Source organism: Somniosus microcephalus, chromosome 13, assembly GCF_052327205.1.
Source record: "Somniosus microcephalus isolate GS21.2 chromosome 13, FLI_Smic_1.0, whole genome shotgun sequence".
In the NCBI taxonomy this organism is placed as follows: Eukaryota; Metazoa; Chordata; class Chondrichthyes; order Squaliformes; family Somniosidae; genus Somniosus; species Somniosus microcephalus.
Window position 1 is genome coordinate 174054119 of NC_140999.1, and position 15906 is coordinate 174070024.

Below are 15906 nucleotides of genomic sequence, written 5' to 3' on the forward strand. Positions count from 1 at the left end.
GGAAACTATAGACCGGTTAGCCTAACATCTGTGGTAGGTAAAATTTTGGAGTCCATTATTAAGGAGACAGTAACAGGACATTTGGATAATCATAATTTAATAGGACAAAGTCAGCATGGTTTTATGAAGGGGAAGTCATGTTTGACAAATTTGCTGGAGTTCTTTGAGGAAGTAACATATAGGGTGGATAAAGGGGAACCAGTGGACGTAGTGTATTTAGACTTCCAAAAGGCATTTGACAAGGTGCCACACAAATGATTATTGCTTAAGATAAAAAATCACGGGATTGGGGGTAATATTCTGGCATGGATAGAGGATTGGCTATCTAACAGAAGGCAGAGAGTTGGGATAAATGATTCATTCTCAGACTGGCAATCAGTAACTAGTGGTGTTCCGCAGGGGTCAGTGCTGGGTCCCCAACTCTTTACAATCTATATTAACGATTTGGAGGAGGGGACCGAGTGTAACATATTAAAGTTTGCAGATGATACTAAGATGGGAGGGAAAGTAGTGAGTGAGGAGGACATAAAAAACCTGCAAGGGGACATAGACAGGCTAAGTAAGTGGGCAGAGATTTGGCAGATGGAATACAATACTGGAAAGTGTGAGGTTATGCACTTTGGCAGGAAAAATCGTAGAGCAAGTTATTATCTTAATGGCAAGAAACTGGAAAGTACTGAAGTACAAAGGGATCTGGGGGTCCTGGTGCATGAAACTCAAAAGGTTAGTATGCAGGTGCAGCAAGTGATTAAGAAGGCCAATGGAATGTTGGCTTTCATTGCTAGGGGGATAGAATATAAAAATAGGGAGGTATTGCTTCAGTTGTACAAGGTATTGGTGAGACCGCACCTGGAATACTGCATACAGTTTTGGTGTCCATACTTAAGAAAAGACATACTTGCTCTCGAGTCAGTACAATGAAGGTTCACTCGGTTAATCCCGGGGATGAGGGGATGGATTTATGAGGAGAGGTTGAGTAGATTGGGACTCTACTCATTGGAGTTCAGAAGAATGAGAGGTAATCTTATTGAAACATATAAGATTGTGAAGGGGTTGGATTGGGTGGATGCGGGGAGGATGTTCCCGATGATGGGTGAAACTAGAACTAGGGGGCATAGTCTTAGAATAAGGGGCTGCTCTTTCAAAACTGAGATGAGGAGGAACTACTTCACTCAGAGGGTGGTAGGTCCATGGAATATGCTGCCCCAAAAAGCTGTAGAAATCACAGAAATCACAGAAACCCCACAGTGCAGATAGAGGCCATTTCGGCCCATCGAGCCTGCACCGACACATATCCCACCCGATCCCCGTAACCCCTACACCAACACATATCCCACCCTATCCCCGTAACCCCACGTATTTAATCCCCCTAACACTACGGGTCAATTTATCATAGCCAATCATCATTACATAAATTACATCATTAAGCTACATAAGCTACATCATTACATAAATTTAAAACAGAAATAGACAGTTTCCTAGAAGTAAAGGGAATAAAGGGTTACGGGGAGCGGGCAGGAATTTGGACATGAGTCTAGGTTCGGATCGGACATGGCCCTGTGGTTAGCGAAGCGGGCCCAGGGGCCGTGTAGCCTGATCCTGCTCCTATTTCGTGTGTCTAATTCTGTTAGATTCAGGAGATGGTTCTGTGATAGTAGATTGGCGGTTAGGATCAGATCAGCCATGATCTTATTAAATGGCGGAGCAGGCTCGAGGGGCCGATTGGCCTACTCCTGCTCCTATTTCTTATGTTCTTATGTTCTTATGTTTAAAGCTAAAATGGTGTCTAATTCAATGAACTGATCCATAATGTAGTTCGGTGAACAAAGTGAGAAAATATTAACTGGTCCATTTTTAGATATAAGAAAATTGCTAATTACAGAGTAGTAAATTTTATCAGATCATAAATAATGAAAGGCATCTTTTGGATAATTGGGATGGATTTGCATGTTGGTGAATATACAATGGGATTAGCATGCAAATTTCTGATTCATTGCGTGTTAATGTCCTGGTTCAACATTGATTCTCCAGGCTTGGATAGAGAGATTGACCTCCTAGAAACTAGCATATTTAACAGAAGAAAATAAAATTGAGCTTAATGATGAATATTTTCAGTGACAATGGTCATTTTTAACACAAAAAGTTACTCCTTCTTATAATTCCTTGCTCTTCCAACAGATCTTGGACAAAGCAGAAATCCCACTTTGAAGAAAAAGCAAAACACTGTAAAAATCTGAAACAAGAACAGCAAGTGCTGGACACACTCAACTGGTCAGGAAGCTTCTGTGGAGAGAACAGAATGTTAACGTTTTCGGTGTGAACTTTTCATCAGAGCAAGAGATCCACTTTCTCTGAAATGTTAGTGAATTAGGCATCACCGACCAATCCTTGCTGATCTCATCTGCAGGTTCGACTTCTATGGCCGGAATTTTGCCTCCCTTGGCGGGTCCGGTGCGGGCGGTGTCCATGGCGGGTCGCAACCCCACAGCTGGCTCCACCCACTGTTGAAAATGACTTTTCCTTAATAGGGCCTATTAAGCCCTCCTAGCATGTTACTCGGCTCAATTAGATGGAGCGGGTCTGGTGACATCATTCATGACGCGTTTTCAGCCAGGATCTTTAAAGGGACCAGGGCCACATTAGATTTGAAGTTTCATCTAACATAGTGCTGTCAGCGTTCTACAGCATTGAAGTGCTGCAATCACTGACAATGACTGCACAGAGGCAGAGGGCTGCACCAAGGTTCTCCCATGACTCCCTCCATATGCTTATGGAGGGAGCCAGAGCACACAGGGAGGTCCTCTTCCCTTCCGATGGGCGGAGGACACCTCCCCAGGAGACCAAAACAACCTGGTTGCACGTTGCAGCGGAGGGCACAAGCAGGGATGTGTTTAGGAGGACCTGGGTGCAGTACCACAAATGTTTCAATTAGCTCATTAAATCAGGAAACGTTAGTACAAAGCCACACACAACTCCATCCTGCTGTGCCTCTCATCACATCCCCATCACTCTGCCTTCCCTACCCTACTCCTGTACATCCTTACTCATACCAACATATCTTGCACCTCCACCCATCCCTCTTTCTCTAGCTACATTATCACTTCCCCATCTCACTAGCCACCCCTCATACTCACCCTCATCCTGGTGCAATCATACCAACTAACAACACACAAGGGTAGCAACTTGCATGTTTTATCCAATGTTTATGTAAAGTTTCTGTTAATGTGGTGTCAAACATAAAAATCTTTATTTTCAACACTTTCCAGCCTTGGACAGATTTGTGTGCACCTTTAGAAGTGGCTTAGTGAGTTGCTGTGAATGGTGAGACATAGCGATACCCCCCACAATGGTGGTGAGTGTGAAAGGAATGGCTTGGACATTGTAGGGATGCTTTATAGTGTTGGTGTGGGGTGGTGCCAACCTGGCGTATAATATGGCAGCCATATGGGTGTACAGCGTAAAGGTAACTAAATCTGGCCATGATGAGGCCATCCCTGGCCTCCCGGGCACCAATGTGGTCGGGTGCTGATGCCCTCTGTCCTGTGCAGCATCAGGTGATTGCAGAGAAGTTTGGTGTTGTTGGTGGTGCTGCTGGTGTGCCTGGTGCTGCTGGTGTTGGGGCTGATCGTGGGCCGATTCTGAGGACCAAGGTGAGACAGTATAAATGGCAACCATGTTGATGGAATAGATGGCAGGTGAAGTACAGATGACAGGTGCATTCTGTCACTAGTGAGAAAGTCCTTCCAATGAGGTGACACTGGATGGAGACGTTGCTGGAAAGACTTGCAGCCTGCAGAATCTGTGCTGGAAATGGACTGAGCAACAGCTTCTGCCTGAGGAAAGTGATCATCTGTCAGGTGAGAGCTTTTACTGTACATTTGATGGTGTCAACTAATCAGTTGGAGCGATGGCCACGGAACTGCCGCCTCAGGTTGACAGACGAGCTTCCCGAACTGCGTGAATCCCGTGGCAATGCAGGGAAATTTAAAATGTAAGGGGGGAAAAGGCTCTTACGTGCTTGTAAACTACCTGATAATGGTTTCAATTGGGTCGCCCGCCTCTGCCGGTCGGGCCGGCTCCGTGATGACAGGCGCACCTGGGGGACCGGCGTGAGGGAGCGAGATGGCAGCAGGTTCCCGACCCGCTGTCAAAAATAACAACTTTCATACCCGTCCCGCCTCCGATTGTGCCCGCTACCACCTCAGAAAATTCCAGCCTTTGTTTCATGGCAGAGAGCACATCAAGGTTCAGAGATGTTCTCCACAGCCCAATGGAATGAAACATATAGCAGTCACTCGCCAACGCCTGGTAATGTATACAATATGCACCCACCTCCAAACATTTAGATACAGTATAAATGTTAAACCTGTAGGAAATATAATGGAAGTTTATAAAAAGTTAAGATTTGAAGTGTTAAAATTAGCTCACCATGAAGATCGTGGATTCCTGTGTTCCTGGATTTTCTCAGCTAAAGATAGAATTCATTCTTACCTGAAGCTATTCGCACAGATTGCCACCTTTTGTAATTTAGTATTCACCTTTATCTTGACCCAAGGCTGGGAACTTGAGCAAAAATAAAATAAGTAATAGATAAAAGGGTTGGAATAAGCTGTCATGATTAAAGATTACGGCATAGAAATTCGTCTCGGGCAGGGGCGCACAACGGGCGGTATCAGATCAGCCACCCGTTATACACAATGCCTGACAGTCGGTTCCATTGCTGTCAATTGAACTGAATATTAGGAGCTGAAGGCTTTGTGTCTTAATGCAAGGAGCATTCGTAATAAGGTGGATGAATTAGCTGCGCAAATAGAGGTAAACGAATATGATATGATTGGAATTACGGAACCATGGCTCCAGAGTGGCCAAGGCTGGGAACTCAACATACAGGGGTATTCAATATTCAGGAAAGATAGGCAAAAAGGAAAAGGAGGTGGGGTAGCATTGCTGGTTAAAGAGGGGATTGACACAATTGAAAGGAAGGATATTAGCTCTGATGATGTGGAATCTGTATGGGTAGAACTGAGAAATACTGAGGGGCAGAAAACATTAGTGGGAGTGGTATATAGATCTCCAAACAGTAATGCGGAGGTCGGGGATGGCATTAAACGGGAAATTAGAGAAGCGTGCAATAAGGGTACAGCAGTTATCATGGGTGACTTTAATCGACATATAGATTGGGGTAACCAAATTAGTAACAATACTGTGGAGGAGGAATTCCTGGAGTGTATATGGGATGGTTTCCTGGACCAATATGTCGAGGAACCAACTAGAGATCAGGCCATCTTAGACTGGGTATTATGTAATGAGAAAGGATTAATTAGCAATCTTGTTGTGCGAGGCCCCTTGGGTCAGAGCGATCATAATATGATAGAATTCTTGATTAAGATGGAGAGTGAAATAGTTGACTCAGAGACTAGGGTCCTGAATTTAAATAAAGGAGACTACGATGGTATGAGGTGCGAGTTGGGTAGGATTGATTGGGGAATGTCACTCAAAGGGTTGACGGTAGATGGGCAATGGCAAACATTCAAAGATTGCATGGATGAACTACAGAATTTGTTCATCCCAGTTCGGCATAAAAATAAAACAAAAAGGGTGACTCAACCGTGGCTAACAAGGGAAATTAGGGATAGCATAAGATCCAAGGAGAGGACATATAAATTGGCCAGAAAAAGCAGTAAACCTGAGGATTGGGAGCCATTTAGGATTCAACAAAGGAGGATTAATTAAGAGGGGGAAAATAGAGTATGAGAGTAAGCTTGCAGGGAACATAAAAACTGATTGTAAAAGCTTTTATAGATATGTGAAGAGAAAAAGATTGGTGAAGTCAAGCGTAGGTCCCTCGCAGTCAGAATCAGGGAATTTATAATGGGGAACAAAGAAATGGCAGACCAAATACATACTTTGGTTCTGTCGTCACAAAGGAGGACACAAATAACCTCCCAAAGATATCAGGGAACATAGGGTCTAATGAAAGGGAGGAACTGATAGAAATCAGTATTTGTAGGGAAATGGTGTTAGGGAAATTGATGGGATTGAGGGCCGATAAATCCCCAGGGCCTGGTAATCTACATCCTAGGGTACTTAAGGAAGTGGCCCTAGAAATAGTAGATGCATTGCTGGTCATCTTCCAAAATTCTATAGACTCTGGAACAGTACCCATGGATTGGCGGGTAGCTAATGTTACCCCACTGTTCAAAAAGGTTGGTAGAGAGAAAACGGGGAATTACAGACCGGTAAGCCTGACATCGGTAGTGGGGAAAATGCTAGAGTCCATTATAAAGGATATAATAGCAGAGCACTTGGAAAAAAGTGACCGGGTCGGACAAAGTCAACATGGCTTTACAAAAGGTAAATCATGCTTGACTAATCTACTGGAATTTTTTGAGGATGTAACTGGTAAAATAGATAAGGGAGAACCAGTGGATGTGGTGTATTTGGATTTTCAAAAGGCTTTCGATAAGGTCCTGCATAAGAGATTAGCGTGTAAAATGAAGGCACATGGCAAGGTATTGACTTGGATAGAGAACTGGTTGGCAGACAGAAAGCAAAGAGTTGGAATAAATGGTTCTTTTTCCGAGTGGCAGGCAGTGACTAGTGGGGTACCGCAGGGATCGGTCCTTGGACCCCAGCTATTCACAATATATATTAATGATCTGGACGAGGGAACAAGATGTAATATCTCTAAGTTTGCAGACGACACAAAGCTGGGTGGGCGTGTGTGCTGTGAGGAGGATGCCGAGAAACTCCAGTATGATTTGAACAGGTTGGGTGATTGGGCAGAAGCATGGCAGATGCAATATAACGTGAATAAATGTGAGGTTATCCACTTTGGTGTCAAAAACAAGAAGGCAGATTATTATCTGAATGGCAATAGATTGTGAGAAGGGGAAGTGCAATGAGACCTGGGCGTCCTTGTGCGCCAGTCGCTGAAGGTAAGCATGCAGGTGCAGCAGGCGGTTAAGAAGGCAAATGGTATGTTGGCCTTCGTAGCGAGAGGGTTTGAGTACAGGAACAAGGATGTCTTGCTGCAGTTATACAGGGCCTTGGTGAGACCACATCTTGAGTATTGTGTGCAGTTTTGGTCACCTTATCTGAGGAAGGATATTCTTGCCATGGAAGGAGTGCAGCGAAGACTCACCAGGCTGATACCTGGGATGGCAGGGATGACGTATGAGGAGACATTGGGTCGATTGGGCTTGTACTCGCTGGAGTATAGAAGAATGAGAGGGGGTCTCATAGAAACTTATAAAATTCTAACAGGACTAGACAGACTAGATGCTGGAAGAATGTTCCCGATGGTCGGGGAGTCCAGAACCAGGGGTCACAGTCTAAGGATAAGGGATAAGCCGTTTAGGACAGAGATGAGGAGGAATTTCTTCACCCAGAGAGTGGTGAACCTGTGGAATTCTCTACCAAAAAAGCCAGTAGAGGCCAATTCATTAAATATATTCAAGAAGGAGTTGGATATATTTCTTAAGGCTAAAGGGATCAAGGGATATGGAGAGAAGGCAGGGACAGGGTACTGAGTTTGGATGATCAGCCATGATCTCATTGAATGGCGGAGCAGGCTCGAGGGGCCGAATGGCCTACTCCTGCTCCTATCTTCTATGTTTCTATGTGTATAACAGGCGGCCAATCCAATACCGCCTGCTTTGTGCCACCGCCCGAGAATAATTACTACCCCTATATTGGGAATCATCGAGCAACCATGGCCAACCAAGATGGCAGATGAGGGTCAATGGGCTGAATGGCCCGCTCTTGTTCCTATGTTCTACACTGAGCCCTGAACTAAATAAGCTGAATGAACATTGTTAATAGTAGCAATTACAATAGACGAGCATGAATGGGTACTCTTCAGAGAATAGAAACATAATTCTCAAATTTTCAGTACAAAATGCAATTTGCAGCTGGGTTAAGAATTGACAGGGTGCTGATTTCAATGCTGGTGAAGCTTGTAACAAGTCGTAATAATTAGAATTGTCAAAACCAGGTAGTGGAAAGGACATAAGAATGAATCATTTATACTGATTCTGAGAGAAATAGCTGAATGAATGGGGCAAAGTTGAATACTAATAAAGACTTAACAGTTTGTTAGGAAATTTTATGATTGGGAGTACTATAGAATGCTTGTAAAAAAAAATGATCACTCTAAAATATTTGTGTATCATCCTAATTAATAATTTATACTGATTCTGACTCTACATTAAATGATTTTATTGCATAAAATGCAAGGTTTTACAAGATGTTATTAGCATTGAAAGATGGCTGACATGTATTGGAGTGACAATATGCAGTGTAGTGAATAATGAAAATATAAAGAATTGGGCATGGTTGGATTAGTATTATGTGCTTAAATGTTGCCTTGATTAGAACTTGGAAGTAATTTAGAACATTAAAATTTGCTTTAATCAGAATCATGTGTGGATATGAGTCAGTACTATAATAGTAAATTATGTGCATTCTTAGATGTTTCCTTACTTTTGTAATGTCTAGCTTTATACAGCATAGCAATTGGTGAGATTGCAGGAAGCATCTAAAAGTAACCCCCCCTCCCACCCCCACACTATCCTGCCCCTTGCAACCAGGAGAAAGACATAATTAATAATAACAGATCGTCTGGCCAAATTAATAAAAGGAAATTTATACAGCGCCTTTCACAACCTCAGGATGTCCCAAAGTGCTTTACAGTTAATGAAGTGTATATAATAAATAAACAGTCATTTAAATTACATTTATAAGATCAGGTAGAAGGAAGCAGTTAATCACATCTGGTGCTCACCAGTTGAAAATTGCTCCAAGCAAACCACTGGACAGCATGGGGTGGATTTTCGGGCTGGCTGTACATGGACAGGCAGTGAAGGGAGCGCTTGCGCCACACTCCCTATGGCGCTAGCAGGAGGCTAAAATCGTTTTCATGATTAGGCCTCATTAATCTAGAATTGCTGAGCAGCCAGCAATGAACAAGTGCTAACAGGAAAAAAGGCAGGGAATTTTTAATCTTTCTAATGTTACATAATGACATAAGAATATAAGAATTAGGAGCAGGAGTAGTTCATTCGGCCCCTCGAGCCTGCTCCTCTGCTCAGTAAGATCATGGTTGTTCTTTGAGCTCAACTCCACTTTACCGCCCGATCCCCATATCCCTTGATTCCCCTAGAGTCCAAAAATCTATCGATCTCAGCCTTGAATATACTCAACGACTCAGCATCCACAGCCCTCTGGGGCAGAGAATTCCAAAGATTCACCACCCTCTGAGTGAAGAAATTCCTCCTCATCTCAGTCTTAAATGGCCGACCCCTTATTCTGAGACTATGCCCCCTAGTTCTAGACTCTCCAGCCAGGGGAAACAACCTCTCAGCATCTACCCCTGTCAATCCCCCTCAGAATGTTGGCAAGGAGCTGACTATACTTATGTTCTTTTCTAGCTTTAAAATGTAACCACCATTTGGGCATGGGTAAGCAGAGCTTTGTGCATACATGGAAACACATGAGCAGAGCTCCACTTTCACTGAAAAGAGTAATGTCCTTAAACTGAAAATTGATTTAAAAACTTACTTCATTGTGGCTAATGCAAAAATCAAAGTTTAGTGCAGTATTTACTTCTTTGGTTTATAACAAATAATCCAAAAGGAAACAGTAAGGGCATTTATAAGCATATTAAAAATGAAAGAATAATTAAAGAGAGGGTAGGACTGCTCACGGATTGAGGGTGAAGGCTATTAAATAAATATTTGGTGTAAGGTTTTAAAATGATGGTCAAATAACATGTATTAGAGGAGGATGTGGAAAATCATGAGGGGTAATTGTAGAAAAACAAACTGTTCTTAAAAAATTAGTACTCAAAGTTTATAAAAGCATATAGCCTAGGATGCATCACAGGGTTCTGATGGCATGCATTCTAGGCTATTTGTGGAGGTCAGAAAGGAGATAGCACAGGCTGTGATCAGTTGTTTTAATCCTCCTTAGATGTGCAAACTGTGCCAGGGGACTGGAGAGTTGCCATTGAAATCATTGTTCACGAAGGGAGAGAAAGATAAATTGGACAGGTACAAACAAACCAGTTAGTTTCAAATCAGTTGTGGACAAACTTGGAATTCATAATTCAAGATTAAATTTGTGAGCAATTAGCAATGCATGGGTTAACCTAGAACAACCAGCATGGATTTGTTAAAGGCAAGTCATGTTTGACAAATTTAATAGAAATTTTAGAAGTCACTAATTGTACAGACAAATGGACTGCAGTATATGCAGCGCATATTGATTTTCAGAAGGCAGAAGATGTCTCACAGGAGGATTGTTACATAAATTCAGGCATATGGTATAAGAGGAAGTGAAGCACCATGGATAGAAAATTGTTTGATGGACAAGAAACAAAGGGTTAGGGCAAGTGGGTGTTGCTTTGATTGGAAAAGGTTTGGGAAATGGTATGCCTCAGGGTCAATGGTGGGTCGATATAGATGATTTGGATTGGGCATAGGGAGCATAATCTCAAACTTTGCTCATGACACAAAATTATGGGGTCTGGCAAATAGTGTCGAGGGCTGTAAAAGACTTCAGGAGAACCTAGACAGATTGGTGGATTGGTAGTAAATGCAATTTAATGCAGAGAAGTGTGAGGTAATGGCCCAGTAATTTGGGTCCCAACGCGTGAGCACGGACGGGGTACACACGCGTGGGCCCGATGGAAGTGTTGGTTTTCAGCATGCACAGCGCATGCGCGGAAAACCGGCATTTCCTTTCCTCAGAGGTCGAACGCATGTGCGCAGGAGTCTGCGCGTGCGCGCTGAAATTCCTTTTTTTTTTAAAGGTTTGCCCATGCGTGAAGGCCTCAACTTTTTACAAATGAAAAAAGCAGACGTAAGGACTTAGTTTTAAAAGGTAAGTGGTCTAATAATTAAAGTTAGAATTTTTTTTCCACAGGTTTATTATTTTTAAAGACTTTACAGTAAGGTAAGTGTATTTTTAGACCCAATTTGTTAAAAAATTATTTTTTTCAAAAATTTGAATAATTGTTTAAATTAGTTTTTTACAGTTATTAATAGTTCATTTAATTAGTGGGATTTTTAAAAACTTTTATTTGAAGTTTAAGCACTGTTTTGGGCACCCGGAGTTTTCATGAGTTTGACAGTTCTTACTATCAAACTCATGAATGAACTTTTGCAACCTCCAATTGGTTGCCCAGTGCTCACGTGATCCCAGCCGGCTCATCGAACTAACTACGCCACTGGATCACACAAGCACAGCACGCCGGGAGCTGAACCGGGCCACTGACAGGAAATCCATGCAGGGCCAGGCTTCAACTGTCGGCGCGCTATGTAAGTGTAGGTCGGGGGCTTGCACCCGCGGGAAGCCCCCGACACCAATTTCTGGGCCAATAAGTTTAAGGAGGGAAATCAAGTAATGGGAGTATATACTCAACAAAAAGATGCTGAAAGATGTGGAGGAATAGAGTGACCTAAGGGTGAAAATGTATATTCCAATACATTCTGAGTGCAGATAGATAAAGTCATAAAAAAGACCAATAGCATTTTCAGTTTTATTCATAGTAGCAAAGAATACAAAACAAAAGACTTCAATTTATATAGCGCCTTTCACCGCTTTACAGCCAATGAAGTACTTTTTGTTGAGTTGTAGTCACTGTTGTAATGTAGGAAACATGGCAGCTAATTTGTACACATCAAGCTCCCACAAACAGCAATGTGATAATGACCAGATAATCTGTTTTTAGTGATGTTAATTAGGGATAAATATTGGCTAGGACCCTGGGGATGGCTTCCCTGCTCTTCTTCATAGGATCTTTTACGTCCACCTGAGAGGGCAGACGGGGCCTCGGTTTAACATCTCATCTGAAAGACGGCACCTCCGACAGTGTAGCTCGCCCTCAGCACTGCACTGGAGGAGTGTCAGCCTAGATTTTTGTGCACAAGTCTCTGGAGTGGGACTTGAACCCACAACCTTCTGATAAGAACAACGGGGGAGAAATTTGGTTTAAAAAATTAGTGCCAGGCGCTAATGTCTTTCAACTTTTAAAAAATTCGGATTTGCGCTCCAGGAAGGAAGTGGAGCGCCAAGTCAAGCGCTCCACTTCCTTCCTGGAGCACAACAGGCAGCAGACGGGGTGGTAGGTGAACAGCGCAGCCCAATGGGCCGTGCAGCGCTGCTGTGTTGGAAGGCTCCTTCCCTCCCTTAAAGGGAAGGTCCATTGCTGCAGGCTCTGCAAGGAAAAAACTCACCTGGTCCCCGACGGCAACCGTGATCCAACCTGATCAGCCCAATGTACTGCAGCAGAGTGCTGGGCTGATCGATCGCTGGAGAAGAAAAATGAAAAAAAACCCAGAAGGACCATTTGAGAATTTCTTCCACTTACCTTGGCCACGTCGCCTTTAAGTATTGCCTCCAGAAGCGCCCGGCCTCCCAATGATGATATCACAATCTCCAGGCAAAGGAGATTGGGGCGCAACACCATACTGCCGGCGCAAACCTCCTGCCGAATATAGCGGGAGTCGATCTTCTCGCCGCACCCAGTTGGTAAGTGATTAGCGCCCCGTTATTGCCCCCCCCCGCCTCCCCGAGGTGATAATGGGAGGCGTAAAGGGACCCAATTTCTCCCCCAAAGTGGTAACAGTAAGTTTGTACAAAACAATAGTTAGGCCATTGTTCGAGTACTGTGTGCAACATTGGGAGCCCCATGATTTAAAAAAGCCATAGGTTCACTAGAATGATACCAGGGATGAAGAACTACAGTTATCAGATGAGACTTGAAATACTGGGACTACTCGCACGGAAGCGAAGAAAGCCAAGAGTTAATCGAGGTTTTAGAAATTATGGAAGGTTTTGATAGGGAGGAGAGTCAGTGACAAGGGATCAATTTAAAATTGTATCTAAGAGTGTGAGGAGAGAGGTTAGGGGAAATGTTGTGCATGCAGAGAGTTGTTAGAATGTGGAATGCTTTTCCACAGCGAGTAATTAAGGCAGAGACCATCGCATCTTTTATGGGAAGAGTAGATAAACATTTTTAGCAGAATAAGCTACAGGGCTATTTGGAGAGAAAGGCGATGGGATTGCACCAGCAAATAGCTGGCAAAGGCAAGATGGACTGAATGGCCTCCCTCTGTGCTGTAAGCTTCCATGGCCAGAAATACTTCAATAATGAGCAATTTTGTATAAAATAATGTAATAAGCAACACAGCAGAATATAGATGGAAACTGAGGCAGTCTGTGTGTGTATAGATGATCTGATGGTGTACAGATACTGCACCTCTAGGTTAGCTGATAGGGATGTGATTGAAGTTGTAGGAGAGAATAGCTGTGTTTTTTAAGATTACAGTGAGAATGAGAGAATTATGCTAAGTCAGCATAAGACAAAGAGACTGGGGGCAGGAAATGGACACAAACACACAGTAACTTGAACCTGCAGAGTGAAGTTTCACTGTAGACTTTTGCCAGTACAGTCTCTTATTATCCAGTGTCAGCTCTATTTATGAAGATCAAAGTACAGCATTTAAAATGCAATGACATTGCTGAATGATGGGGATTCTGCTTCAACTAATTACCATCAAATCTCTTTATTACAATTCATAATATGAACAATCTACAACTTTGAAAGTAATATTGCTCTACAAAGTTCCAATATGTATGAGCATTATTATTGGTGTTAATAACGTAAAGGTAGAGGCTGAAACAATTTAGCCAGTCACTGGGAATTCTTACCAATAAAGTGAAAATTAATCACAAACTGCTACAAACATCAGATGATAGAATATGTTACAAGGAACTACTGGCAAATAAGCTTGTAGTTTCTAGGAGAGAGGTTGCTATATTAGAGGAGTTCCTCTTACATTTATACATTATTTCCACACAGCAAAAATAGGTAGGCACTTGGAAGTTGTACGGCATTGAGTAGCAGCGTGAAGATTTTATTAGTTAGGGACTAACCATCTCCCAGTTGTAGGGCTACATCCATAAATCACTTCTACCAATCAACTGGCTGAAATCCCAGACCGGTACTGCATGTACCGGTACAGAATGTGTACACGCAATCCACGGGCCACTGGGGCAAGGCTGCATTAATGTTGAGCATCAACAGCAGTTTTTTTGACTGCAAGCAAGAAATTCTTGTTCATAAAGAAATGAGTGATTGGAAGTGTCTTTATAAGAATGATGATTTTGGAGTATGTGCTGCCCTTACTCGATCTTAACAGTAGATTATGATTTTTATTCAGCACAGCCCTGGTTTTCATTCAGCTTATTACTAGATGAATAGTAGAGCTAGAGTGAACAAAAATATAGTCGTACCAGAAGTATAGGGAGTTAGTCAAATCCTACCAACAGCTTGTAACAGTCTGATTTGTCACCATACCTCTGAGATGAATGTCAATAAGTCAAAAATGCTGATACAAATTCCATTTCACCACAATTATTAGAAGGGTAAGATATCACGGGGGAAAAATTCAGTTGGTTTGCGCCTCCCGTTAGCGCCTTAAGAGGGCACTAATGGGGCGCAAAGCAACTAGCGCCTGTGCACGGCGATGTTTGCGCCGCTCACAAAATTAACTAGACATTTTGCGGCGGCGCTAAACACTACCGCCACGATCTCCTGCGCCGGCAGACCGTGACGTCAGTTGAGTGTGCAACGCCCCGGTAACGCCCCGGACCGGATATTGAGTGGCGCCCCTGCCTTACCGCCTGCCGCTAGCAACGACAGGTTGAGAGGAGTGTTTTGCAGTCAGGAAGGGACTGGGGGAGCGCTATTTAAAAGCGACCGCTTCCTGCCTTTTTTTGTTGGTGACATTTTTGCACCACACATTCTGAGAAAGAGAGAGACTTTTGGAGAGATTCAACGTTGTGTGAAGGGGTTTTGGGTACTGAGCAGCACTTTGCAGGTTCATTTTGATTTGCCCTTCCTTGTATCGATTTAGAAGAGACTATGGGGGCTGCACTCTGAGCTCTTTCCCTGGGTCTCTCCATTGTTCTTTCTAGCAGATTTGATGTACAGGTCTCTCCAGGCCAAGATTCAAGGCTGCAATGAGCAGGATGTAGATGGAGAGCAAAATCAACCCTCCCCTTTAAGAACTGGCCGGCGCCATTGTGTCTGTGTTCCATTGCTGACTGACATCACATGAGCTTCGCCAGCGCTCTGAGGTAGCGCCTCGCTCCTCGGTCTTTGCACCTTAAGACAGTTGTGAAGCGCCTGATTTAGTGCTCCAATCACCTCCAGGGACGATAAAAGCCAAGTTTGCAGTCAGAGGCGATAATTAGCGCTAGGCGCTAATCTTTGTGCCCGGCTGATAATCGCGCCCCAAACGGGGCGATACTGAATTTTCCCCCCCACATTCCTCAAAATTATCATGCTTAAAAAAATCCATGTCACCCACTTCTTTACAAAGTAGAAATTGTCTATCATTGCTCATTGCCTAGGCTCAAACCTGAAGAATAGCCAACTGGGCAAAGTCTCAGAGAGCTGCCAATATCTGTGCAACCATATTCCCACATTTGTTACCACTTTGAGGAAAGACAGAGGGAGAAAAATGGGATTAATCAAGAAATAAATAAAATGGGGGAGGAGATTCCAACTTCAAAATGATGACCATGCAAGAACATAATCTGCTTTCTATAGCCCATGGCTGGAATACACTGCATTTGACAGTAAAAGAACATTCAAATCTCTTTATATTGAGTTATTACTTCTGAGAAAGTACGGAAGGATCCAGGAATGGATTAACAATTTATAGACATGACTACCATGGACCAGATCAAAGGAAAAATTTGAATAATAGAATAGATTATGGAACCCCGAGGGCTAAATTGGATAGCTCCCAAAAACGGGCGAGGGGATCGCAATGCGTGATTAACCCATGCCTGTTGATCGCAATGCAGGCAGCATACCAACTTTGTACTGCC

The 15906-nt window shown here is 43.2% G+C and overlaps 1 protein-coding gene across 14 annotated transcripts in view; it reads left to right on the forward strand.

Annotated features, from left to right (window-relative positions):
- Nucleotides 1–12125, forward strand: part of LOC147108783 (uncharacterized) — a 40882-nt gene extending 28757 nt beyond the window's left edge. For all 14 annotated transcript variants that reach the window (XM_086005615.1, XM_086005616.1, XM_086005621.1 and 11 more), the window contains one exon: nt 2179–12125. In XM_086005615.1, coding sequence (XP_085861741.1) covers nt 4831–5733 — 903 coding nt within the window. In that variant the 5' untranslated portion in view covers nt 2179–4830 and the 3' untranslated portion in view covers nt 5734–12125. The remainder of the gene's footprint in view (nt 1–2178) is intronic.
- Nucleotides 12126–15906: the final 3781 nt, after the last annotated feature.